Source organism: Suillus subaureus (assembly GCF_016647635.1).
Source record: "Suillus subaureus strain MN1 chromosome Unknown BJ212scaffold_5, whole genome shotgun sequence".
In the NCBI taxonomy this organism is placed as follows: domain Eukaryota; kingdom Fungi; phylum Basidiomycota; class Agaricomycetes; order Boletales; family Suillaceae; genus Suillus; species Suillus subaureus.
The window spans coordinates 179,467-205,790 of NW_024538561.1; the positions used below are offsets into that span (position 1 = coordinate 179,467).

At 44.9% G+C, this 26,324-nt stretch overlaps 9 protein-coding genes across 9 annotated transcripts; 5 read left to right on the plus strand and 4 right to left on the minus strand.

Annotated features, from left to right (window-relative positions):
• BJ212DRAFT_1262912 (uncharacterized protein) lies at positions 1-171 on the minus strand (the record flags this gene model as incomplete). Its single annotated transcript, XM_041330300.1, has 1 exon — positions 1-171. A coding segment is annotated over one exon (171 nt), but the record flags the coding sequence as incomplete, so codon positions are not given.
• A 3,963-nt stretch (positions 172-4,134) lies between these two features.
• Positions 4,135-4,716, minus strand: BJ212DRAFT_1263699 (uncharacterized protein; the record flags this gene model as incomplete). The annotated part of the gene is made up of 1 exon (XM_041330364.1): positions 4,135-4,716. One exon carries the CDS (start codon positions 4,714-4,716, stop codon positions 4,135-4,137), a length of 582 nt encoding a protein of 193 aa, XP_041196868.1.
• Positions 4,717-8,211: 3,495 nt separating this feature from the next.
• On the minus strand, positions 8,212-8,913 carry BJ212DRAFT_1476890 (uncharacterized protein; the record flags this gene model as incomplete). Its single annotated transcript, XM_041339452.1, has 1 exon — positions 8,212-8,913. One exon carries the CDS (start codon positions 8,911-8,913, stop codon positions 8,212-8,214), a length of 702 nt encoding a protein of 233 aa, XP_041196869.1.
• A 2,581-nt stretch (positions 8,914-11,494) lies between these two features.
• BJ212DRAFT_1476891 (uncharacterized protein) lies at positions 11,495-12,045 on the minus strand (the record flags this gene model as incomplete). The annotated part of the gene is made up of 2 exons (XM_041339453.1): positions 11,495-11,924; positions 11,978-12,045. The coding sequence occupies 2 exons, from the start codon at positions 12,043-12,045 to the stop codon at positions 11,495-11,497; spliced, it is 498 nt and encodes a 165-aa protein (XP_041196870.1).
• Positions 12,046-15,771: 3,726 nt separating this feature from the next.
• Positions 15,772-16,269, plus strand: BJ212DRAFT_1476892 (uncharacterized protein; the record flags this gene model as incomplete). The annotated part of the gene is made up of 4 exons (XM_041339454.1): positions 15,772-15,787; positions 15,842-15,866; positions 15,924-16,027; positions 16,094-16,269. The coding sequence occupies 4 exons, from the start codon at positions 15,772-15,774 to the stop codon at positions 16,267-16,269; spliced, it is 321 nt and encodes a 106-aa protein (XP_041196871.1).
• Positions 16,270-17,100: 831 nt separating this feature from the next.
• On the plus strand, positions 17,101-19,296 carry BJ212DRAFT_1476893 (cytochrome P450; the record flags this gene model as incomplete). Its single annotated transcript, XM_041339455.1, has 13 exons — positions 17,101-17,311; positions 17,364-17,493; positions 17,543-17,731; positions 17,780-17,931; positions 17,984-18,099; positions 18,152-18,281; positions 18,340-18,353; positions 18,402-18,591; positions 18,642-18,698; positions 18,753-18,777; positions 18,824-18,960; positions 19,018-19,150; positions 19,209-19,296. The coding sequence occupies 13 exons, from the start codon at positions 17,101-17,103 to the stop codon at positions 19,294-19,296; spliced, it is 1,572 nt and encodes a 523-aa protein (XP_041196872.1).
• Positions 19,297-21,206: 1,910 nt separating this feature from the next.
• Positions 21,207-23,028, plus strand: BJ212DRAFT_1263740 (MFS general substrate transporter; the record flags this gene model as incomplete). Its single annotated transcript, XM_041330370.1, has 9 exons — positions 21,207-21,481; positions 21,537-21,617; positions 21,667-21,886; positions 21,938-21,964; positions 22,018-22,234; positions 22,289-22,502; positions 22,557-22,744; positions 22,799-22,859; positions 22,911-23,028. 9 exons carry the CDS (start codon positions 21,207-21,209, stop codon positions 23,026-23,028), a joined length of 1,401 nt encoding a protein of 466 aa, XP_041196873.1.
• A 940-nt stretch (positions 23,029-23,968) lies between these two features.
• On the plus strand, positions 23,969-24,686 carry BJ212DRAFT_1476895 (uncharacterized protein; the record flags this gene model as incomplete). The annotated part of the gene is made up of 4 exons (XM_041339456.1): positions 23,969-24,013; positions 24,073-24,237; positions 24,292-24,373; positions 24,445-24,686. 4 exons carry the CDS (start codon positions 23,969-23,971, stop codon positions 24,684-24,686), a joined length of 534 nt encoding a protein of 177 aa, XP_041196874.1.
• An 885-nt stretch (positions 24,687-25,571) lies between these two features.
• On the plus strand, positions 25,572-25,966 carry BJ212DRAFT_803802 (uncharacterized protein). The gene is made up of 2 exons (XM_041344101.1): positions 25,572-25,795; positions 25,845-25,966. Exons 1-2 carry the CDS (start codon positions 25,652-25,654, stop codon positions 25,890-25,892), a joined length of 192 nt encoding a protein of 63 aa, XP_041196875.1. The 5' UTR covers positions 25,572-25,651; the 3' UTR covers positions 25,893-25,966.
• The last annotated feature ends 358 nt before the right edge of the window (positions 25,967-26,324 follow it).

Genomic DNA, 26,324 nt, shown 5'->3' on the forward strand with positions numbered 1-26,324 from the left:
TCAGTTGTTGGTTCTTTGGTGGGTGAGGGTAATATTTTCACAGCCTAGGATTGTTCCTAGTGTGACTCTTGGCCAGGGGCCATTTGCGGTAGGCCATATGTTCTTTGCTAGGTCCCAGATTGTTGATTGGGCATTTTCAGGGCAGTCTACTAATATATGTTCCATGTCTTCAACATCTGCATTGCAGTAGGCATATCTAGCATGGATTTCTAGTGTGGGGATATTTGACCAGTATTCACTGATTTTATGGGCACTGTGTATTGTTTTGAAGATGAAATGTCTTATGGTTTTCAGTATGTCTTTGTTACTGCTTCCTTGCCAGATGCTTGCGTCTGTTTCTAGTTGTCCAGTTATGTTTTGGATTGCATACCTAATTATCTCTAGGTTGTTTGTTGTTGCTCATCTTGCTGTTTTTCTTTTTTGTTCTATGATTCCTTTATATGCTAACACTTGTGTCATGGATGCCATTTTTGCACCTTGTAGGTTGAATTTGTCTGGGACCATCAGGTCAATATTGTCTTTGGTGAGTTTGTTTGTGCCTGCTGTCTTAATAACTGAGGGTCTTATATAAATGCGTGTAAAATGTAATGACACCACAATTACACTAGGATAAGACTTCTTGCCAGTCCTTGATTAACACAGTCTACGACTTTTCTTCTTTTGTGGTAAATAACATGTGAGTTCTTGGGAGGCTCACTAAACCAATCTATGTGATTAACTTAGCCAGAGCTTTTGTGTTACAGTGGCTCAAAAAACTGTCTGCATGTTTTGACATTTTTCACTATCTATGATATTGTGTGAGAACGAAGAAATGCCTCAAGGACATGCTTATACCACATTGTAGTATGGCTTCAGGGCTTTCATTTGAGCCCTACACCGTGGGAATCGGTGGATATATGGTGGAGACATAAGGCTTATAAAATGATGACTCATGTGGACAGTTTTTTGAGTGTATATTAAAACTATATAAATCATTATTTATGACACCACAAAAATCATGCCACTATTATATAAATTATGAAATGGTGTCATTATGTTATTTTATGACTATATCTAACTATATAAACCAGAATATCTCATGTATCATGGTCATAATCACCATGAAAGCCATCTCCTCTGCTCAAAGAGATAATATCCTCTCTCTGTCTTATGCTGGCCTCTCTGCTAGCCAAATTTCCTCTAGAACTGGAGTATGCAAGTCCACTGTGGCCAAGTTTATCAAAGAAAGCCACCCAGACAAGGAAAACTCTTGTGAAGGACGTCCATCCAAGCTTACCTCTACTGACAAAAGGGCTATTATCCAACATATCACTACAGGAAAGGCTAATAATGCTGTCCAAGCCACCCATTATATCAATTCCACCATCACTACCCCTGTCTCTTCACAAACTGTGAGGAATGTTCTCAAGGCAGCTCATCTCAAGGCAGTAACAAAGAAGAAAAAGCCTCTTCTCTCTATCAAACATAGGCAGAGAAGACTAGCCTTTGCCTTAGCTCATCAACACTGGACTGTAGAGGACTGGAAGCATGTTATATGGTCAGATGAGACCAAAATCAATAGGATAGGGTCAGATGGGAAGGTATATGTATGGAAAAAGAAGGGAGATGGCCTAACAGACAGAGAGGTTAATGGGACTGTCAAGTTTGGAGGAGGTTCTTTAATGGTATGGGGCTGTATGGGATGGAATGGTGTGGGAATGCTTGCTGAGGTTGAGGGGAAGATGAATGCTGAGCAGTATGTGGACATTTTAAATGACCACTTGCTGCCTAGCTTGGCAGAATCAGGGATTGATGAAGAAGATATCATTTTCCAACAGGATAATGATCCCAAGCACACATCCAGAAGAGCTAAGGAATGGTTCGAAGAACATAACATCAATGTTCTTGACTGGCCAGCACAGTCTCCTGATGTCAATGTCATTGAACATCTCTGGGGAACACTCAAGAAAAAGCTTCAAGCCTATGAAAACCCCCCTAAAGGAGTATGGGAGCTTTGGGAGAGAGTAGCAGTGGAATGGGGGAAGATCACAGCTGAGGATTTCCAGAAATTAATTGAGAGTATGCCTAGAAGGATAGAGGCAGTAATTAAAGCCAAGGGAGGTCATACAAAATACTAGAATACCTGGTTATTATTGTAAAATACTTGAGTCAAAAAACTGTCCACATGAGTCACCATTTTGTGAGCCTTGTATCTCCACCATATCTCCACCGATTCCCATGGTGTAGGGCTCAAATGAAAGCCCTGAAGCCATACTACAATGTGGTATAAGCATGTCCTTGAGGCATTTCTTCGTTCTCACACAATATCATAGATAGTGAAAAATGTCAAAACATGCGGACAGTTTTTTGAGCCACTGTATATCCAAACTTATAAACTTGTCTAGGATAAACCATCTAGACACTGGAACATGGTTCCTTGTTAAGACAATCCTCTGTAGAGACTATGGTCTCAAATATGAATATGTTGACCAAAGACTGGTTGGTCAAATAGGCACAATGTGGTGAGAAACTGGTCTCACAAATGATCAGATTGACCAAAGCTTGTGTTGGTCAATATCAGTAAACTAGGTGAGAAGTGGGTCTCACAAATGAACAGATTGACCAAAGCTCGTGTTGGTCAATATCAGAAACTAGGTGAGAAGCTGGTCTCAAATAAACTAAGTTTCTATTGTAAGAAACTTATGTAATCTCAAGGGAATATCTTTTCTCTGCACTTGGTACTTCAAAGGGGCTTTCTTTGTAAGCAACAATCTTCACAGTGAGTAGCTCAAACTGAGATTCAAATGATTGCAAGTGGGAGATCCTATTTTTTGGGGGGAGAATGGGCCCTCCTTATATACATTTTGTGTGGGAATATTATGTAAGTAAAAAAGCAGAGCAATGACATCAGAAGTGGAGCAGAACATTCCAGAAAATTCCATAGGTGGAGTAATGACATCAGAGGTGAGTCATTGTGGAGCAGAACATTCTAGCAAGTGGAGCAGAACATTCCAGAACAAATGACATCATCATGACATCATAACTTTCAACAGAATACTTGCAGGAGTATCTGTGGAGCCATATGACATCATTATGACATCATTATGACATCATACCCTGTAGGTACAATTTTGTGAAGTATCTGATGGGTCAGAGCATCCCAATAGAAAAATAAATCAAGGAAATACTAGAGAAAACAACTCAGAAATAATAATACAATAACAAGACACAAAACACAGGCTTTTTAGATAGGTTTTTGTTAGGCTTTGAACTTTTCTCTATGGTTTTCTCTAGCCAAATTGAATAAGCCAAAGGTAAGGCAATACCTTAACCTTCTTGCTTCACAATATCAACTAGGTCATTATGTGATTCCTATCTCACAAATGACTTTTCTTCAAGATATAATAAATTCATGAATCACAGAGGGGAAACTGAACTATATGACCAAGGTTTGAAACCAAGGTATGGGTTAACTAGCCCAATGCCTAAGCTAACAGACTTTGTCTTTTGGGGGGGCTACCTAGTAGTCATGTCCATGCATAATTCCAAAATCATGCAGGACACTGCTTTTGCGAGATTGTAGGCCTGATCATTCCCATGCAGACCACTATGACCTTTCACCCAGATGAAGCTGGTTTGTGCTGACCTTCTTCTTAGGTGGTATGCTGTGGCTCTTATATGTTTACTATTTGTGATGCCTATCCATCCCACATCTTCCCAGGTGGAGAGGAATTTTGTAAGGCTATTAATGGCATATTTTGAATCAGTCATAACTGTAATGGGTATATAAGGTTCTGTTTTCTGTAGGGCCACAAGGATAGCTAATACTTCTGCAGTCTGGTTCGAGTGGTTGTTGCTGGGTATTCTGAGTGCCATGTTGTTTGGGTAATTGTCTCCAATCCAGACTCCACATCCACTCCATGCATCATTTTTCCTGTTGTTAGTGCAGGAGCCATCAGTGAATATGGTTATCTTTTCATTTATAAGGTTCAGGCCACAGGTTGGGTTTTGCAATCAGTGAGCTGGGGATTGTGAGTTTAGTTTTGGGTTAGTAAATATTCTAAAGCATTCTTTTAGGCTAGTTCTTATCATTGTAGTTGGGTTGAAGAGTATCTCTCTAGTTCTGCTCTCATGGGCTTGGGAGTTTTTCTCCTTTCATTGGTGCATCAGTGATAGGCTGTCTTTCTTCGGCTTTGTTCTCATGTCATATTTGGGGGTGAGTTTACTGAGTATTTCTCTTGCATTAGCTGCACATTTGTGTGGGTTTGGACAGCCAACTTGACGGTCTTTCTTACATGGTGGGCATGTGCAATCTTTGTGAGGGAGGTGACACTGTGAGTTGTTTCTCATGTTGGTTAGTCTCTTACTTGTCTTGATCAAGTTTTTGACAGTTATTGATTTATGTTTTTCTTGTAGGCATTTGTCTTTTGTTTTGTGATATGTTTTTAGGGGTGCTCCTATATGACACCAGGTGGGTAACTGTTTTTTAATGTCTTTTGAGATCTTGATTGGGGTGAAGCTAACATTAAATTGTTTTGCTGTTTTTAGTAGGTTTTTTATTTCATTGGGGAGGGTGTTCACTCTAGGGCCTCTAGTTGGTGGGTCCCATGATAGAAGGAATGGGTTTGTTGATTTAGTGTTGTTGTTGTTCAGGTTCAAGTTATGTATGAGTAGATCAATGATGAAGGCCCAGTTGGGTCTAGAAGGGAAGAGGTCAAGGTAAGGTTTGATCCACATCACTTCAATCACTTCATTTCTTGGTTTAATATCTAATAGATTAATTCCACCTTCTTCCTTTGGATGTTGCAGTTGCTTGAGGCTGATTGGTGGGGAGCATTTGTTGTCCCATATAAAGTTTCAGATCATTTTAGTGAGTGCTTCTTCTATGTTTTTGGGCATTCCCTGAGCTTTTGTCAGGAACTGAGTCATTCCACCCACAAACATTTGTACTATCAGTTGTTTGCCTGCTAAGGTAGGGTGACATTTTGACCATCTATTTAAGGTGGAGTTAATTTTGTCTAGGATTGGTTCCCATGGTGTTGTTTGATCTGTCTTGTTGCTGATCCATGCTCCTAGGGAGCATATGGGATGCCTGTTGGGTGCTATTCTGATGGTGTTGTCTAGTGGAGAGTCAGTTTGGTTTAACTTTCATGTTGAGATGATACAGTCATGGTGTTGTTTTGAGCCAATGGGTATGATTTCCATTTTTTCCATATTAAATTTAGCACCAGAGGTTAAGCACCAATTTATCAAGATTTCTTCTAGGTTGCTATACTTGTCATTTTCATTAAGGTATATGGTGGTGTCATCTGCATATAGGTTTACTATGAGTTTATTTGTGATACCAGGTATGTTGTATCCTGTTAATTTATCTGAGTTTCTCAATGTGCATGCTAATGGTTCAATTGCTATATCAAACAGGAGGCAGGAGAGTGGATCACCCTGTTGCACTCCCCTTGTGACTTTGAAGGGGGCACTCATGACTCCATTAATGGCAACTTTGGTGTACACATTTGCATATAGGGCTTTCACTGTTTTGATGAATATTTGGGGGAGGTTGAAGTGTTTGAGGGTTTCTATAAGGTAATCATGTTTTATTTTATCATACACCTTTTCTTGGTCAAGGGCTATTAATGCCCTGTTTTCTTCAGTGATATCTGCATATTCTACCATGAGTTTGGCCAGTCTAATTGGATCAAAGATGGACCTTTTTGGGATAAATCCGCTTTGGTCTGGGTGGATCAGTGTGTGCACTTCTTACACTAGCTGCATTGCCAGGGTTTTAGTTAGTATTTTATAGTCTGTGTTTAATAATGTGATGGGGCAGTAGTATTCAATTTCTGTTCTCTCTTTTTTCTTGAATATAGGGCACATCCAGCCATGCATGAATCCAGAGGTGGGGTCCACATTGTGTGTTTGAATATCATTTATTACCATGGTAAGTGTTTGTATGATGTCAAAGCTCAGGTGTTCTTCTTTCTGACATTCTGTGTTTCTTGTGTAGCTTTTTCCACACTTCATATGTGATACCATCTATCCCAGCTGTGCTGCCTGATTTTGATGAGAAGAGAGCCTCATGGACGTGATGTTCTTGTAATAGGTTGTGAAGTGGTGAGTCTTGGTTTTGAAGTTTTTGGGTGTGGTATGTCTCTCATGAAATTCCATCTAGTGGTTTGTCTTAAGTTTTTGGTCTCTTTTGGGAGGTTGTCCTATTGGAGGGTTTTGTGGTATTGACAGGCAATTTCCACCATTTCATCTGAGCAGCTAGTGGAGCAGTTAGTGTTTGGCCTCCTCAGGCTGTGGATTATATCCCTAGGTTTCTTATGTGAGTTCATTTTCAACCAATACTTGCTTATGGTTTCTCCTTTTAGTGCCCAGTTTGCCTGTGAGTGTAACTGGATGTTCTTAAATTTCTTTTTTTCTAGATGGTTGATTTCACTCTCAATCCATGCTCTATGGCATCTGGTATCCTCATTAGTGTCTGGGTCACCACATTCTAGGGTATGTTTTATATCTTCCTCAAGTTGTCTTGTTCTTACTCTTATCTTGTGTAGATGTTCTTTCGTGGTTTTTTTCACTAATGTAGTGATATTTGTTTTGAATTTTTCCCATGTTGATTGTGGGTTCAATGCTTCAGTTCTGTTCCTGAGTTGGTAGGTCATTTGTTGTTGCATTGCATTTCCAAGATCGCTTATATCTTTGAACAGTTTCTTATCATTCATTAAGCTCAGTGGCCATGTCCATTGTCCTTTGCCAATGAATGGTGTGTTCCATGGTATGAATCTAACTGATATCATCTTGTGGTCTGATGGGATCGCTGTTGTGCAGGACTCCCAGTTGTGGACATTTCGTTCATGTTGTGGGGAGGTGTATATTCAATCAAGTTGTGAGTATGAGTTCACATTACTATAGAACATGAAGAGTCTTGACATTGGGTTTAGGGACTGCCATGTGTCTTGTACATTTAACTTATATTTCAGGTCATGCAGTGCATTTGAAGCATTTTCATTGTCTGGTCTTGCTGGTGCTTGGTTCAGTGTGTCTTCAGTAAGGTTGAAATCGCCCATCATAAAGTCAAGTTGAGGTAAGTCTTTTTCATTCCATGTTTTTGCGATTAAGTCCCAGAAGTCTGGGTGCTTAGTTGGGTTATTTTGTGCATATATGTTGAGGATGGTGATGCATTCGTTGTTGTGCCATTTCATGCTGATTGCTAGTGCTCTGCCTGGGATGATCTCAGTGATCTCAGTGTTTGTGGTATTGATCATTTATTTGTTTAGGACAAATGTGACTCCTGCAGAGTTGCCAGGGTGGAACAGGTCACAGGAGTTAATAACTCAAAGTCTTCTTGAATACAATGATTCTACTTGCACTTCATGTTCAGGTGTTAAGTGTGTCTCTTGAATGTAGAGGATGCCTATTTTTTTCTCTCTCATTACATGTTATATTGATGACCATTTTGATATTGTACTGTTCCCAAGCTCTGGGGATGTGCATCCTCTCATGTTTAAGGTCACAACAAGAATGTTTGCTCTTGATCTTTTCTTTTTGGTGTGGGTGTGATTGTTTAAATTATTATTTGCCTGGTATGGCATTAGGAGAGTTCTACCTCCAAACTCCTGAGTAGTGTCATCAGGGGTGGTCCCAGCGGTGTGAAGACTACCCCCTCTGTTACTTGGGAGGCTTAAGCCAGGGCCAGGAAAAGAACTGAAATTTGTTGAGTTAGTTTGAGTTTATGAGGTGGTCATATTACTGCTCCTTCCAGTATGACCATATGGGGGAGAGGACTGTCATATCCCAGGCAGTCATGGTGGATATATGTTTGCACTGTCCAAAATCGTGAGTCCTGAGTTCACTCTTTCTCTTGCAGTTACTTCAGCTCCTCAGCATGGCAAATCCATGACCTAAATAGGCCTCCATTTTGGCTTGCACCTACTAGGACTACCATGGCTTTCCTGTCCCACCATGCAGTCAGTATATTTGGGCCATAGTTTACAGGGTGGTCTAACTTCATCCTATGTGGTTAGACATGCATTTTGCCATTCTTCAATCAGGTTGAACTGCTTGCTTGGGTCAGGGTCAGGGATTTTATAAGGGGAGGTTATATTCTGGTATGGGGATACATGAGGTCAGGGATAAACTGCTACAAGAGGGGTGTGGGGGTAGTGGGGTGAATGGTATGGTATGAGATAGGTAAGTGGTAGTTATGTACATGGTCCAGTAATGGTGGTGGGTTCAGGCAGCAATTCTCCTTCCTTTCTCACATCCCCTCTGATTGGAGTTAGCTGGTTTTGTGGTCAGGCTATGTTTGGGGCCATTCCAAAGTGGGATGTTGGGGAAGGGACAGAGTCCACAAGGGTGGGCTATGGAGTGACACAGGGGGCAGGGTATGAAATTGACAGAGGAGCTGCTACCTTTGAGTTCCAAAGGGTATTTGAGTGAGAGGAGGTGGGCTCTGAGTTTCATCCAGACAACTGGGTTGTTGGTAGGGCTGACTGTGAAGATGTTGTAGTGGGGAAGGAGGATGCCACCACTGACCTTAAAGTCAAGGCACTCAACCCAAAGGGACTTGATGAAGTCTTGTGCCACGAGGTGAACTCGTTCTTCTGGGATCTCACTTTTGGAGAGGATGTCTGTGATGTCCCACATGGTTACATCTTCAATCCAAATGTTATGGACTGTGGTTCTGACAGTGCTTGTGTCTGTGGTGGAGAAGCCATGTAAACAGAAGAGAAGGAGTGGTGGGGAGTTGACTTGGAAGAGGTGAGCCGCGAAGGTGATTTCTGTGGATGACCATATGCACTGGTTCAGGATGATGGTTTTGGTCTCCTCAGAGATGTTATAGGCAAGGAAGCTAAGGGGGTGATCCGTTTTCTCTCTAATAGCTTCTGGACAGGGAGGGGAGACTTTGATCTCATGGTCCTCTTGTTGGTCCATTTGGGCTATAATGGAAATTGCCTTGCGGAGGCATTCAACTAGAATGGGTCCTTTAACAGCTGGATCCTTGCTGTTGTGAAGAAGAAATAGGTACTAAGCTGTTAGCAACTAGCACTACTTATCCTAAGAGGCCCGAGTTAATTGATTGGCCTGAGAGGACTGCTATTGAAGCACTTCCTTCAATTATGTGCGAGAGAAGTAAGTGAGCGAAGGAGTTATAACCTATGTTGGCCTAAGAAACTTGAGCACAGACCATATGTATACCTTTGAATTTCTATGTCAAAGAATCGACTGTGAGTGCGGGCAAAAATCAACCAATGTTAGTATCACAAGAGCGGAATGAACCATTGGAAGATATGAGCAAGTGTATTGGATGTCAGATGCTGGTGCAGCAGATGTAATGCTGAAGGAATCAACTACCAAGCTATGGCACTACAAGGGATGCCAAGTCAGTGTCATATGCCATTCCGGACTCTCAACTCTAAATCCGCTTCTCTGGATGTCCAGATCCAAGATCCAGATCTCAAATGATCTGATCTATCTTTATCTCCCTTCTGGAATCCAAACCCTATATCAGCGCCCAACTCCATTTAGACTGCCCCTGTCTCTGGACTCCAGTTAACCATGTTTCCCTTTTGATTATTGATCCATTACATACATTTCATTTCTGGTGTTCATTATTTGTGATCTGTCCTACTTACTAATAGACTTTGCATATGCTTCATACATAGCCTTTATGTTTGCTGACTGATTCCTATATGATACCTACAGTATATAAACCTCCTGTAACTCTTGGAAATACTCCAGTTTGAATATCATCTTAGTTCCTGCTCATTCCTGTGTCCTCCAGACTCGAGATAAGTCTCTTGTCATATTCCGAGTCTTAGGATTGCATCCTAGACTACATTTCCGACTCTACCTCAGGGTAGTCCATCCTCTGTTAGTTTCTAGTCTGGACTTCGTCCGGATTAGTCTTATCCGCTTGCTCAGGTAACATCCAGATGTCCATTGGATTTATCTCACATCTCAGATCTGGACGTCCGTTATCCGCCCCAGTCAAATCCCGGAAACTCCAGACAACTGTTCTAGCCCCCAGAAATTAAGGGCACATACTCGGGAAAGGGGCACAGCGTATGAGCTGAGGCCAAGCCCTTGTGATCTGACCCCCTTGAGCATGCGACCTTAACAGTCAGAGTATATGTGTGGTCATCTCAGCTCTGCCTATGGCTGCTATACTTTGCAAAGGCAAGTGCGTTCGACCCAAGGGGAAGCAAGTGCAACACATCCACAGGTCGCACGAAGCGTGGGAAAGTCACGCACATGGAGGCGAAGGCACGTGCAGAGAGTGGTAGGATGCGTGAAGCACAGGAAAGTTGTGCGCTAATAGGCGAAAGTGCGCAAAGGGCTAGGAATGCAATGGGGACTAGAGGAAGATGATGACTGATACTGATGGGTGCGAGGATGACAAATGTGATGATGATAGTGTGATTGTCAAAAATGCTACTGACTATGGCTCAAAAATGCATGCACTATGCTGAGGGATGCTAAGGGATACTACTCCCAACTAAGTGGTAGCTAACTAAGTGATAAAAAATGCGAATGCTATCATGCAAAAGGCGACTCAGTGCACTCCCACAATGCGGAGCCAACGCAAGTAAGGCGTGGGAATGAAGAAGGTATATGTAAGTAAGGGTCCATGATGGAATATGGTGTCATGATAAGAGTAAATTCGAAAATGTACCAGTAGGACTTGGTGGACAATGGATGGATGCTCCTGGATGATGGGTGATGAAGTGCGGGAAAGTGCATGGGAATGTGTTGCAGGAGAGTAGCACGCGCATTGTGCGATGTGTGGGAAGATTGTGCATGTATAGGCTGAGTGAAGGAATGATATAGGGAATGATGCCATGAGTTTGTGCTGTGAACTGCATGCAGATACATCACAATATAGGGCTCTACAGGCATACAGAGGCACGAGTCTCTACAATGCACACAAAATCGACCACACTCTATGGAGTGGCCAGTTGCAAGGGATATAGTGCAAGCAAAGAACAGCACTAAACTACTGGTCATGGGTCAGGTATTCTTGCAAGAGCTTAAGGGTAAGATCCTAGTGGTACGGAACTTCAGAGTGGTCAAATTGTGCAGGATTGCCAAGAAAGAGCAAAATAGATGGATTGTGCAAGGTCTACAAAAATAACATGAGAACAACTCTCCTATAGAGCTGAGTCCAGGGGGAAGGGAACTACTCAATTGTATGTACTGTGGTCATTTATATCATAGCACATGAATGTCCAGAATGCATAGGTGAGAATTGTAGCATAGTTAGTGAGCACATGATGAGTCTATAGGTAATAAGACACCATGTGCTGTGGATTGTGAGTAGTCATATAATAAGACCTGCAGCTCATTTAGCAATGACATTTGGGAAAAATAATGCACCAGCAGAGATAGGTGGACATGGATAGGACATGGGAGGGCAGATTCCTAGGACCAGACCAGAGTAAGAGCGGATGGGTTGATATATATGGATTTAATGATCCACACTTTATCTCCTTTCCTGAAGGTGAGAAGAACCATGCTATTGATCATACACACCTAGCACCGGTATGATCATCACACCATCATGGTCAAAGACTCTGATTAGGACTTTGGGGTAGGGCACTTTCAACCAGGTGGTGATGACCTTAGCAGCTTGGAAGTCAAATAGTTGCACTGCATGTGCTAAATGAATGTGTGGAAAGCCGCCTGGTGGGGCAGGCGTGAACTGTGGGATGGCTGACATGGAGTTTGCACTGGTGGACTTTATGATAGACCTGTTGGTTTCTGCTACCATGAGGTAGGCATGGAGCATTTCTTCCTCAGAGGGAGGAGAGGGGTTGGCAGGTCTAGGTTTGGGGGTGGTTGGGGTGGAGGTGGGGGTAGTGCGAGGGGGAGAGAAGTCCAGCATCACTTCATCATCATTAACGGTAGGGGGGGGGGTGGTGTCCTCGCTTGGGTGGCTTTCATGCCTGTGCTTACGTTGTGCAGGATGGTCTGTGTGATGGGCAGTGCAGCTGGTGACATAGAGTCTGCCTCAGATTCTGTGAGGGGGACTGGAGGTAGGGCAGTTCTTAGCATAGGTGAAGGCATTGTGGGAGTGGGCAAGACTTCTTTCACTGTGTTCCCCTTCATCAATTAAGATATCTGGGGGAAAGAACTGTGAACCTGAACATTGGTTTCTGGGAAGGGGCTGTTGTGTTCCCATGGGGGAGGGGCGAGCATTGATGTTAGCTGTCTTTACACTGGACAGGTCCTTCATTTTTGTGGGGGTTGGGGTTTTGGTTTGGGGCGGTAGGGCTTATAAGCTATTCATCGCAGGAGGTGTCATTTTCATTAGGGGTGACATGTCATATCCCACAATCTGGACTCACATTCCATAATATTCCCACGCCTTCCAAGCCTACATCTGGACCCCATATCCGACTCATTGCCAGATCCCCTTCCACTGTGTGCTCCACACCTCAGTAGGATCAACTCCATTCCAGATTTACCCCTGAGCTCCAGACCTCTGGATCCTCACTACTAGCCTGATCCATACCACCCTATCCTGTCCACCCTATGTGCACTCCATCCAGCAAGACATCTGAACTTCACCTCATCTTGGATTCAGAACTACATCCACCTTGTCATATCCCAGTCCTGTATCCACCTCACCTTCTGGATCCTCAGATCTCTGGATATCAGCCATAAGTATCTCCAGATATATTCCTGCCCTCTGTCCAATATCCTGCACCTATCCCCATTTAGACATCTCTGCCTTTCCAGCTCTCGGTTACCTCTCGTTCTGTCTTGCTGATTGATCCTTGTATGAGTCTTCATCTCCAAGTTCATTTACTTATGTTCCGTCTTACTTCCTGATGTGTTTCCACATGCTCATACATAGCCCTGCTCCTTTGCTTACTGATCCCCTCAGATATTGTCCAGTATATAACCCCTGTAGATACTCCTGTAGTTCCTCAGTTTGAATATCGTCTTAGACTTTGCTCTACTTGCCCAATCCTCTCTCAGACTTTGGTCCACCTAAGTCTGTCCCATCCATCAGGCCTAGGGATTGATTCCCTAGGCTGGAGCTCCACCTTTCTGGCACTTACCCTCTTTCCAGACTTAGGTCTAATCCCTGTCCCTTTGACTCTACCTTAGGGTAGTCTACCTCTGTTTGTTTCTACATTGGACTCTGTCCGATGTAGCCCCTATTCTTTCTGGACCTCTGGGTGTCCTGTCCTTTGGACATCCCACCCTCCATACCTTTGGACATCCTGTGCTCCTAACCCTCGGACGTCCTATCCTCCTGTCCTTCAGACATCTTGCCCTCTGTACCTTCAGACATTCTGTCCTTTGTACCTCCTGCCCTCTGTACCTTCAGACATTCTGTCCTTTGTACCTCCTGCCCTCTGTACCTTCAGACATCCTGTCCTTCTGTCCTCTGTCATCCTGCCCTCCTGTCCTCCTGTCCTTCTGTCCTTCTGTCCTCTGGACCTTTGGACCTTCTATCCTTCCATCCTGTTTCCTGTAGAAGTATTACCTTGCAGTGGGAACTCTCCTGAGCACTTCCTGTGTTCCTCCAGAAGTCCTCCAGACTTCATCAGACTATCATCAGACCTCATATGAAATGAAGGGCCAATACTCAGGTAAGGGGCACAGCATACAAGCTGAGGCCAAGCCCCTCTGAGTCAGTCTCTCTCTCCCTTGAGCAACATGGTTCTTAACATGATGCCAGTATATTGCAGGTTTGTTGTGGTGTGAGTTAGGGCTGTGGTAGGCATGTAATGAGTGTGTCTGTGTGAGGGAGAAATTGTTATTTTGGGGTTGGTTTACCGAGAAGCATTAGCTGGGGACATCTTATCATTGATGTTTTTCATGGTCATTTTACTCTCAGTTCAAGTGGTTTTCATTTTCTTATGTGTGTGTGGGACATGAGGATTTGGTTGGGTGATAGCATACTTGTGTTTAATGTGTTGGATCAGGGGTGGCCTCATTATGACACGTATTTCATGTGCACATCACAGTGTTCAGTTGGTACTCATTGTGTGGGTGGGGTTTTTGGTGGTTTTATCATATTCCTACAGCTAGTCAGAATAGTTGTTCAGGGTGTTTGTTGTGGGTTTTATTCATTGTTTTTTTATTTTTAAGAGATGTTGTTTTCTTGCTGGTTCATAGTTGTCAGATGTGTTTTGGTTGGTTATTTCAGTGGTGTGGGTTGAGACGGGTTATGTATTGCGGGCCAGTGGTTAGCTGTGAACACAGTTGTTCTACCTTGCCCGCAAAGTTGCGTGGGAAAAAATGACCATGGTGGTGGTGCGAGTTCAAGGGCCCTCCGGCATCCATATTTATGTAATGCCACAATTTCACCGTGCACTGCCAAACCTCGAGGCCTCACCGTCACCTTGTTCGTTGGCGTCGTCCCAAGGACTATTCAGATTCGGAAGCTGTCAGATCCATTGAAATACCTCGCCTTGTCTTGTGCACGCTTCGCAGGCCCATTGATCGTTCGTCTAGGATGTTATTCTTGTCCAGCGTTGCCACGTTTCATTATCAACTTCCACACCTAGAGAAAACCATCCTCCACCACGGAGCGCTCGAATCTGCTGTTGCGTGCTTTGGATAGTCTGCCATGAACCACTGGCTACCGTGACAAAAATGTTTACACATGAGATGTTCATGCAATCTTCAAAGAAGCTGGCCATGATAACCCACTATCTAATCTCCCAAGTGCTTCAAGTTGCAGGTCCTACTAGCTGACAAGTCGTTGCTAAATGATGGATGTGTGTGACGAGTTTATTGACCATTTTAATATTGACATCCTAGAGTGACGCTACACGATCCAAAATACTCAAGGGTCACCGCCAAGTACCACCAGGCCTTTTCGATGGCGACAAGGTGAGTCGTCTGCATTTTTAACCAGTTCTCATTCTGACTTTTGCACTTTCGGTCCTCTGCAGCAAGTGACGCCCATCCTTGTTGCTCTACACATGGCCCTCAGTGACTGTACTCCCTCTTCTGCGAATTCACGTGTGCTCGTCAGTGGTTTCTCATCGCTCTTCCCCCACAATTGCTTCAATACCGATAAAGCAACCGAAGTCCAGTAACGCGGTCCATCTTCTCTCATTGCAGTCCTCGTATTGTTTGAAGTTACCACAGTACAGGACAGAAATGTACGTCTTCGCATGCGTTTCCAACCGCTGTGGTTAATGGTTTCTGTCCAAGCATTGGTCGTTCCTCGGCGGCTAAGATAAGCCGAAACGAACACGTGGTATCTCGTGCTCACGATATCGGGGCTTGGATAGCACGATTCCGAATACCGGAAACTTTGTATTTCTTTGAAAAATCTCTTGCGAGTGCTCAAATAGTAATACCGGAGTAACTGCTGGATAATATAATCTGAAGCAGTTCTGTGTGTCAGGATTGAATATCGAAGGAATCCCTGCCAGACAAACCCTCTCATTCAACTATTTTTATGGACTTCGCTCGCATACATAGTTCAAGATCTGCTGTAGTCATCAAACGCCGACAAGGAGCAAGAGTTGACTGGGTACAAGGTGTCATGCACCTACCTGGTAGACGACGCATGATATGGCTCCCTCTGGAATGTGGAGCGGTGACACAGCCCTGGAGATGTCTGTGTGGGTGGTGATCTATTCCCCCGATAACGCAAGGTTTGCGATGGGCGGACACTATGACGACACAACAAAAATCTGGAATGCAAAGATGGACAAGCTACTTGCTCTCCTCCTTGCATGATCATATACCTCCTTACCCCACCTGGCCTGATCATTCGCCGCCGCCGCCGAAGTCGACGTGATTTGAGTGAGAAGCAACATGTATATTCCAAAAGGTCCGTTATTTTTGTCCCATCAACACAACGATCATTTATAATATCGTACATCAGGCGCAATCATCACATACAACACATGGTCCGATCCGCTCCTCCCAGTTTTCGTGATACTGACTTGAATCGCACGAGATGAAAGGCGGTATCCCGATGTATCTCGATTTATACCTGAGAGGTTCATCGACGTTAATGGTGCATTGACAGATGATGACCCTGCACAGTGCGTTTTCGGCCTTGGCCGGCGTATGTCCAGGTTTGTTAAGTCATTTTAATCCTACAAAGATTCGCTGATAGATAAACTTTAATCAGGGCAGTCTACAGGCGATGCCTCTACGTGGTTTGCCATTGTGGCCATGTTGGCCACATTGGATACTTCTCCTGCCAAAGATGATCAAGGCAAAGTGATCAGCTTCACTCCCACGTTTATCGCGGGAGTGGTTCGGTACTTGAAGCTTACTCGTGTCATTCTATCCTCTCGTCACTAACAGTTTCGTTGCTGCAGCTGTGCTGCAGTCTTCCCTTGTCATATTTCGGCACTGCCTCACATTCATTCAGACCTTGTGGATAGTTGGCGAACTGCCGAGTTGTGAAAGAAGGGATGATAGTTTGCCCCATCGGTGGTCTGATTGGGACACTAGAGTAATATCACCCAGCGTGTCTAGCTGTTTTGTGGAGGGTCCTGTAACATTTCGGTGTTGGCGTGCCAGAATATTCATCCTCAGATGCATACGTCGTGTGACGTTAGCACCTCACTCGCACTTCGCTCATTAGTAAATTCACATATTCCTTTTTGGCACTTGCGGTTACTTACTTCGAAAATTCACCACTGAACTCCACCTTACAGTAAGTCAGTTTATCAGACGGATTTTACCTTGCGAAGGGTAAATTTCGTATATGGGGTTCTGCGGGTTCTGGATCGTATCACTTCGCGCCCGCTCTTCTCGCTTCCCTGTCCGGGTCATCGTGATTCGCTGTTTGCTCGCCTCTTCGTCCTGGCTCGAAGAAATCAGTTCGAAACCAAACCAATCAATATGTATTAACATGGGTATGAGGATGCAGTAAAAATCCGGAATGCAAAGATATTTTACATCTTGTGTGTGTCTTCGTCTTCCATGATCATATTTATCATATCTGGCCAGATCGTCCGCTACCGCCGCAGAAGTCGACACGATCTGAGCAAGAAGCAAGATGTATCTTAAACCGACACATGACCGAATCGCATAATCAACGCACAGGCGGCGACTTACAACTTCTCCGTGGTTATAAGGACGATTGCATTATATACGGTTTGCCAAATTACTAGGACTGCGCAAATTATGGCCCCTGCAGTTAATGGTCACCTTGCTATCCTCGCGAGCATTCCTCTTTCCTTCGTCGCCGTCACGGCACTTATGCGGTTGATCAAGAAGCAACAGAACAACCCTTCTCTTCCTCCTGGCCCAGTGCCACTCCCACTGTTAGGGAGCGTTTTATCTATCAACGCTAAGGAACCTTGGCTGACTTATACCGAATGGTGTGCTGCGTATGGTACGTGAACAGAGATGCGTATAGACATATGTGGTGCAAATTATTATATCAGGGGACTTGATCTTCGTGCGGAATCTAGACGAGGAAATGGTAGTGATCAATTCTCAACACATCGCAGAAGCCTTATTGGACAAGCGTTCTCGTATTTACTCCGACCGACCACACCTAGCTACACTCGAGCCGTGCGTCCTTTCAGTATTCTTCTATTCAATCAGGCTGAGGTTCTTGCAGATATGGCTTGTCGATCAACTTTGCATTCTTAGGTTATGGTGATGAATGGCGTCTCTGCCGACGACTTTTCCACCAAACTTTCCGTCCTGAATCTGCAATCAAATTTTTCCCAATGCAGATCAGACGAGTTCGTGAGATGGTCGTCAACCTAATCGATGACCCTCAACACTATTATGACCACTTCGCAACGTCAGCAATTGATTTTTACAAATTGAACGATTACTCACCTGTTCACAGATTCTCGTTATCTGTTGTGATGTCAACTGTATACGACTACAATATCAGTGCTCGTGATGACCCTGTGGTGCAGACTGTGATAAATGCATTGGTTCCGGGCTTGACCTTGTTGACCCCAGAGAGAGCATTGATGCTCAAGACCTTCCCCTTTTGTGAGCTCAACTCTCCTAGAAGAGAAAGCGTTAACATAACATGCACTTTCAGTACTAAAGTTACCTGACTGGTGTTGGGGATCCTCGATCAAGCGTGATGCTCGATCTTCGACCGAGCGTGTCAATCAAATGGCCGACGTGCCATTCCAGTATGTGCAGCAGCACATGGTAGGTACTTATTTTTATCTTGGTTCCAGACATTGATCCGACCCTTGCGAAGGCCGACAGCTCGTTCGTCGCTCAATCTTCAATGGTTGCAGAAAATTTGCGACGGATGGAAGCACAAGAGGAGGCATCCAAACCTGCATTCAGGAATGCCTTGAGGAAAGCAGCTACTACTGCTATTATAGGTAAGTCAGCTTTTTTACAAGCAACACTGTACTCTCGACGTACATTAATATTACACAGCTTCATATGAGACGGTAAGTGGATAACTCCGTCATGTCGTCCGCTGCTTATCATCGTTGCAGACTGCGGCAAACATGATGGTTTTTGTTTTGGCCATGGTATTATATCCAGACGTTCAGAAACGTGCACAAGCAGAACTCGATTCGGTGATTGGAAGAGATCGACTGCCAACGTTCGAGGACAGAGCATCACTACCCTACATAGATGCGGTAGTGCGGGAGACTTTCCGATGGCAGCCCGTTGTACCCCTTGGTATTCTTCTCTGCCAAGTGATCTGGCCTGTACTGAAGATGATCTCATAGGCGTACCACATGCTACCTCGAGTGATGACGTATATGATGGCTATTTCATTCCGAAAGGTTCGCTATTTTTGTCCCACCAACACAACGATCATTTATAATATCGTACATCAGGCGCAATCATCACGTACAATACATGGTCCGATATGTTCTTCCCAGTTTTCGTCATACTAACTTGATTGCAGGGGCATTACACGGGATGAAAGGCGGTACCCCGACGCATCTCGTTTTATGCCAGAGAGGTTCATCGACGTTAATGGTGCGTTGACAAGTGATGACCCCGCACAATACATTTTCGGCCTTGGCCGGCGTATATGTCCAGGTTTGTTAAGTTATTTTAATCCTCCAAAAGATCCCCTGACAGATAGGCTTTAATCAGGGCGGTATACTGCTGATGCCTCCGCGTGGTCTGCCATTGCGACTATGTTGGCCACGTTGGATGTTTCTTCTGCAAAAGACGACCAAGGCAAAGTGATCAGCTTCACCCCCACGTTCATCCCGGGAGTGGTTCGGTACTTGACTTCCTCATGTCGTCCTATCCTCTCGTCGCTAACGGTTTCATTGCTTCAGCTGTCCTGCAGTCTTCCCTTGCAGTATTTCGGCACGGTCTCACATTCATTCTGACGTTGTGGACGGTTGGCGAACTGCCGAGTTTTGAAAGACGGAATGACAGTTTCCCCCATCTGTAGTCTGATTGAAGCACTAGAGGAGTGATCGATTGAGTATGTACTTCCTGTATACTAGGTGAGCAGACATGATGAACAGAAATATGTCATGTGGGCTTCAGTCACCAAGCGTGTCTAACTGTTGTGTCGAGGGTCCTGCGACGTTTCGGTGACAGCGTGCCGGAATATAGCTCTCTGCGTCTTCTGTATTTCATGCCCATGATATGCCCCGACTAGTCCCCATCGAACGACTGCAGGCAACAAGCGTACGGACATCTCAGGTGCACATTTCGTGTGACGTCAGTGCTTCACTCGTACTTCGCTGCTGCTCCCAAAATGGGAGATGTATTAATACGCATGTCCTGCTAGAGTCAGGTTACCGTTCATCAGGACAGTTCAGGAACGATCCCTCCTCTATTAGTCCCGTTGATACCGCCGGATATTTGATAGATGGGCCAGTCTGCATCGGCCACATAGAAATTTGAATTTCATCTTTTTGTGAAATCCAATAAGGACTTGATCAATCGCGGTGCTTGTCAAAGATACAGCTATTCGTCGGAAACCTTAACTGCAGTGCATATGCATCCGATCCAGGTGACCGCAGGAATGAAATGCATCCAGCATGCTCCAACAGCGGAGTACCCTGACCGAAACCCCAATCAAGCTTCAATCAGTAAGCATAATCAGGCACTGCGCAGTGTGCTCACATACAAAGAAGCGAGCTTTGATGAAAGGCTTCCCAACTTCAAGCTTGAAGGTTTATGAAACTTATCATTGGATGGAGATGAAAACTCGCTGTTAAAAGCTCAAGAATTCGCTGATGGAGACTATCTGCACACGGATAGTCTCAAGAAGAACATGGTTGGCTAGGGTACACCGAGTCTGGATTTTGTGTGTTGGAAAAATGGGATAATGATTATTGGGATGAATCGGATCGATGGAAGAAATTGCGATCTTCGTCGAGCTCAATAGGAACGTATCATAACGACTCGGAAGTCTGGACGCATTGAAGAACTTCAAGAAGAGTGAACTTAAATGAAAAGAAAGAACATCAAACAGGATACAACGTTGAAAAAGATATCATGATTCATTGATGGCATGATCATGGTGCATGTTGCCCTTGAAATTGGCCTCATGTTCCGTGGGGAGAGTGGCCCATAGATCCTTGTACAATGAACGAGTCTGCTATACAAGGGATTGGAGTCTGAGCGAGTGTTGCTTGCTGAGTCAGATCGACTTCCTATATACAATCGTTCGAATCCAGCTCTTTCTGAAAGCGAACATTTAATTATTTAATTATATAATCTCCGACGTGATCTTCCGATGGGAACGTGTCATCGAGGCTGTGCATGGCTCTGCTTGTTTCAACAACTAAACCTCTTAGTGCTCTTCATTTCTGGGCATTTCAAGTTAGAACTTCTTGGAACTCAGCGGTGGCCGATAGCATGGGAGTCGGCAATATTTCGTCTGTGGGTGCCCAGGGGATCGTATGGTCGAGAACGCGACATGGTAATTTCCCTCTTCATATTATCGTTGAAGCGCTCGACGTTACTTTCTAGATAACGTAGTAGTGTCGATAACCCTAAATTCCTCTATTCGGACTCGGGTTGATGTGGCATCTTCCCAAGAGATACTTCTCTTATCGACTTCCGGAAGGACCGGAATCAAGCGGAGACCTGCGAAGAACTCTAGTTGGTACTACAGTAGGTCACCTGTCACACCTGAGGCATAATACATGCCTAACTGAACTTCATAACGGCACACTCAAGTTGAGCTGTCTAGCCTCCCTATTACCGCAGAACACATAGAGCTCCTGCGGGCCTCAATTAACTTTGCGCCCATATAATTATAAACGTGGCTACTCGTAATCAAACGCTGCGCGTCTCGCCCCATTCTTTCTGCCATGTCGGCCACTGGAGAAGAAAAGGCCCATGGGACCGGATCTGAAACTTCATCTACTGACCAAGTCGAGATCTACGAGCGTCCCAGAGGATGGAGAGGTATCTATTACCATCCAGCCACACAGGTCTGCTTGGTGGGCGTCGTGTGCTTTATGTGCCCGGGTATGTTTAACGCCCTTACCGGCCTTGGCGCTGCTGGTCAAGTCGATGCAACTACCACCGCAAACGCAAATTCTGCTCTCTATTCTACTTTTGCATTCTTCGCCTTTTTTTCTGGGTCAGTCACCCGCAGTGCTCGGTATCGTGTGATCATTTGATTTATCCCTGTGTAGCTCCGTGCACAACGTGGTTGGACCTAGAGTTTGCCTATTACTTGGAACATGGGGATATTCTCTGTTAATTGGGTCTTACTTGTGAGTCTTCCCTTACTCTGTCTTCAAGTCCTTAAACGGGGTCAAATAGTGCGACGAGCATTCATCCCGGTGCAGGCGACTTTGTTGTCGCCGCTGGGGCTATCTTGGGCGTCTGTGCGGCATTGGTATGGACTGCGCAAGGATCCTTGATGATGGCATACCCGACTGAGGCTCAGAAGGGGACGTTCATTGGTTACTTTTGGGCTATCTTTAACCTAGGAAGTGTCGTCGGCTCCTCGGTAGCCTTCGGGTCGAATTTTAACTCCACGGTAAATCATCTTTGCTATATAAGCTGTACGATATTCATCCACAGAAATCAGGCGAACAAAGTTGGAAATGGAACCTATGTGAGTTTTATTGTGATGAAATTTCTGTGGTTGTTTTGACCATATTGCTGAAGATCGGATTTCTGATCCTCTCCCTTACTGGCGTCGTCTTGCCCCTCTTCCTTGCAGACCCATATAAGATGATCCGTACTGACGGAACCAGAGTCACACCTATCCGTCACCCTTCTTGGAAAACTGAGTTTATCAGTCTATTTGTGGCACTGTACACGGACCCTTGGATTGTACTCTTGTTCCCCATGTTCTTCGCCAGCAACTACTTCTACACCTGGCGTGAGTCAAACATCACAGGAAAATGACACTGCAAGAGGTTGACGCGTTTTCCAGAATTCAATGATTATAATGGCGCCCTATTCAACATTCGCACCCGTGGCCTGAACAACTTCGTTTATTGGACTGCTCAGATCTTTGGCTCATTCTTCATCGGTCATTTTGTTCTGGATTTGAGGCGGTTCCGTAGACGTGTCCGTGCATTCTTGGGCTGGTCGATTGTAGTGGTCCTCGTTTTCGCCGTTCATCTATGGTCATACTACTACCAATTGTAAGTCGTAAGTCACGGTCCATCTTTTGTTTAATATGACCATTAACTCCACAGGACTTATACTCGCGTCTCCGACCCTCCTACAGCGGTCAAGATGGATATCAATGATCCAGGTTACCCTGCACATGTTTGGCTCATGATTTTCTATGGTCTCCTAGACTCTATGTGGCAGACAACTGCCTACTGGCTGATGGGCGCTATGTCCAATGACCCCGCAAAGCTTGCCGTGTTCACCGGCTTTTGTAAGATTATTTCACATTGAGGTCACACAACAGCCCAGTTCTAATCTTTCCAAGACAAATGCTTCCAGTCTGCTGGATCCGCTGTTGTGTGGCGCCTCGATGCTGTACAAAAACCGTAAGCTTTGCTGTTTTCAAGAAGGTTATACACGTTGATTTTTTTTCATAGATATATGGACATTTTCATTTCTACTTGGGTCCTAGCGGCTGCCGGCATGATATGTGCCTTCCCCTTGGTCTACGCGCGCGTAAAAGATTACACGGAGATGGATGATGAGGCTCTGTGAGTCAATTTGTTGCCTTGTTACCTGACGTACTTACTGGTTTCCCCAGGTTGGCCCGCCCAAACGTCGAGAGACTTCCTGAACCCATTGAGAAGTCTAAGAAGTAAAGCGACATGTGTTCGTGCAGCAAGAGAGGATGTATTTATGACACACGAACTTGTAATGAGATTTTTGTTGTTTTTGTATCTTCGAGTATATGTAGTCGTCTTGCTATCAGGAGGAATCGTGCGTTATAGGTATTGATAGGACGTAAGTCAATTCTCAGACACTCAGGCTGCCGACAGTGGACAAGGTGAACTTGGTGTCTACCGACCGCATCTGGGTTCCTCTTTGGACCTTCGGACTGATGATCAATAGGTGACCTCAGTTCGATATCCAGTCGAGTTATAATATAAGTCATCGTTGCTGTTGTCAGCTCTCGGAACAATTGAAAACTTGATGATGAGAATTTGCAGAATACAATAGACTGCGGGCCGGCGCCGGGTACCGCCACGTCGATTTCTCTCTATCACACATCATGGACCACGTCTACGCCGTGTACGAGTTCAGTGCGTGAGCGCAACGCGCTTTACTCTGCTTTACTCATGGTACGTGCTCGCTTTAAATTTAAACTCTTACACTGAACATACATAGCACATTTATTCACGACCCAAATTCTTTTGATGGAGTAAGGTGCCTTTTCGGTGGATTCTAGGGCTCCGTGAAAAACTACCGAGTTTTTGACGTTGGAGTTTTTGACAGGTTTTTAACGTGTTTTTAACGAGTCGATAACTTGGGGTTGATATTGGGGTGTCAAAAACTCGTCAAAAACTAATATATATATGTATATGATCCCGGGAACATAGCCTATCGAATTCTCCATCTGAACATCCGAAATCACCGAAAAATTGTTAAGATATGACCGACGATCTGTCAACTACTGTCCAATTGAGCGTTCGGCTCAATGATTGCAACAAAAATTTACCTTGACAATGCAGATGTTCTCGCGGTACTGTGCAATCTATCTGACTGGTGTTCATCTTGCTCACTCACAACTCGCATTCGCAGTACTTCGCAGTGAAAAATTTCGATGTCACCGTCAATTCGATGGCGGACGAGCGTACAGCGTCAACGATGAATTGGTTGAACTCCGCGTTACGAAGCTCCCTCAAAAGTTCTACCATTGTCAGTCAGGTTCAAGTTCGGCAGTGGGCTTTGATGGATCCTGAACGTGTTCGCGCTGTCCCACTTTTTCTTCCTCCGCCTTCTCACTGTCCTGTCCCGTAGACCAAAAGGCCTCCCTCAAAACCAACAGTTAAGTTTCGTGACTTGGACAGTACTCTTTTCGATGTCGATCTCGATAGCAACGGTCAGAAAGGAAACACGACAACTCCGAGTCGCAAGCAGAGGCTAACCCGGAGCCGCAGGACTCTAATTCAGACTCGGGGGACAATTGGTTGGAGGAGAGCGAGGACCCAGAGATTGAGCGTGATCCAATGTACAGGTCTTGTGACACGAGAGTATTTGTGGGTAGCGAGGATGCTCATCTTGATGCTCCTCGATTGTTGGACTTACTATCAGAGAAGCCGGTGGAAGGGGCAAGTAGGACACCTCAACTACAGGATAGCACAGTTCCAACGCCTCCGGGAGGGCCTGTACAGTGGGCATTTGCATTACCGTAGCGAAAAAAATGTCAAAATGACCTGAAAAAAACGCATTTTTTGAGTGTGTCAAAAACTGGTCAAAAACCCCTCGAGGGTGGGGGTGAGTTAAAAACTCGTCGTTAACTCCGTGGGTAGTTTTTCACGGAGCCCTAGTGGATTCCTTGATTTCCGGAGCCAAGGCCACCTGAGGATAATGTGACAGGTCACCTAGGGCACCGGCTGCGGCGCCTACCTATACCCAATGACATAACGATAAAAACCTCAAGTTGACCTGTCCGGTATCGAGCCTCCATATCGCGTCCCACGCAGAACATATCACTGATATCTGCAGACGAGTCATTTGAGCATGCGCCATATAATTATGAACGCTCTTGAAATTCGAGTTTTGCAAGGCACGCCTCCGATTTCTCAAAATTCCTTCTGCCAGGTCGACCGGTGAGGAAGAAAAGGCAACCGAGAGCGGATTCAGATCTAACACTTCGGCCGCTGGTCAACAACCCGAAGTCTTCAAGCGTCCCGAGGGATGGAGAGGTACACTATCACCCAATCACACAGGTTCGCCTAGTGGGCTTTGTCTTCTGTATGTGCCCAGGCATATTCAACGCTCTTGGCGGTCTTGGTGCTGGTGGTCAAGTTGACGTAACTAGCAGCGCAGACGCAATCGCCACTCACTGTGCTACCCTACCCTACCTTTTTAACTGGGTCAGTCGTACGCACTGCTCGGTGTCACGTCCATTTAATATACTCCCTGTGCTAAACTCAGTACACAATATGCTCGGATCTAGACTCTGCCAGTGCCTATTTATCGGAACATGTGGATAGCCTCTGCATTGCATCCTACATGCTCGTGGGTCTTGTCTTCCATCTTTCAATCTTTACACAGCCGGTTGAATAGTGCAACAAACATGCCATGATCTACCCCAGTACAGGCGACTTTGTCGTCGTTACTACATGGAGCTATCTCAGGTGTATGTGCTGCCTTGATGTGGATAGCGGAAGGATTCCTGATGATGGCGTACCTCACTGAGGCTCAGAAGGGGACGTTCATCAGTTATTTCTGGCCAATCTTTAATCTGGGAGCTGTCGTCGGCTCCGTGGTAGCCTTCGGGACAAACTTTCACTCGACGGTGAACCATCCTTGCTATGAAAGTTGTTACTACTTATATAAACAGAAAGGAATTAGGCGAACAAAGTTGGAAACGGAGCCTATGTAGGCCTCTGTAATCGTGATCAAGTTCTTATGATTGATTTGATCGTACTCACCCTCATTGGTGTGACTCTACCCATCTTCCTTGTAGATCCATAAAGATGATCCGCACTGACGGAACCAAAGTCACGCCTCCGCCACCCTTGAAAAACTGAGTGTGTCAGTCTATTTGTGGTCCTGAAGACAGACCCCTGGATTGTGTCCCTGTTTCCTATGTTTTTTTTTGTCAGCAACTACTTCTACACGTGGCGTGAGTCAAACATCACAGGGAAGTGACGTTGCAAGAGGTTGATATGTTTTTAGTATTCAACGATTATAATAGCGCCTTATTCAACATCTGCGCCCGTAGATTGAACAACTTGTGTATGGACTGTCAGATCTTTGGCTCATTCTTCATCGGTCACTTTATTCTGATTTGAAGTGGTTCCGTGCGTTCCTCTGCTGGTCAA

Coding starts and splice junctions, on each gene's coding strand:
- BJ212DRAFT_803802 (XM_041344101.1), top strand. CDS start 25,652: ATGTGGATAGCGGAAGGATTCCTGATGATGGCGTACCTCACTGAGGCT. Junction 25,796..25,844: donor GGACAAACTTTCACTCGACG/GTGAACCATCCT, acceptor ATAAACAGAAAG/GAATTAGGCGAACAAAGTTG.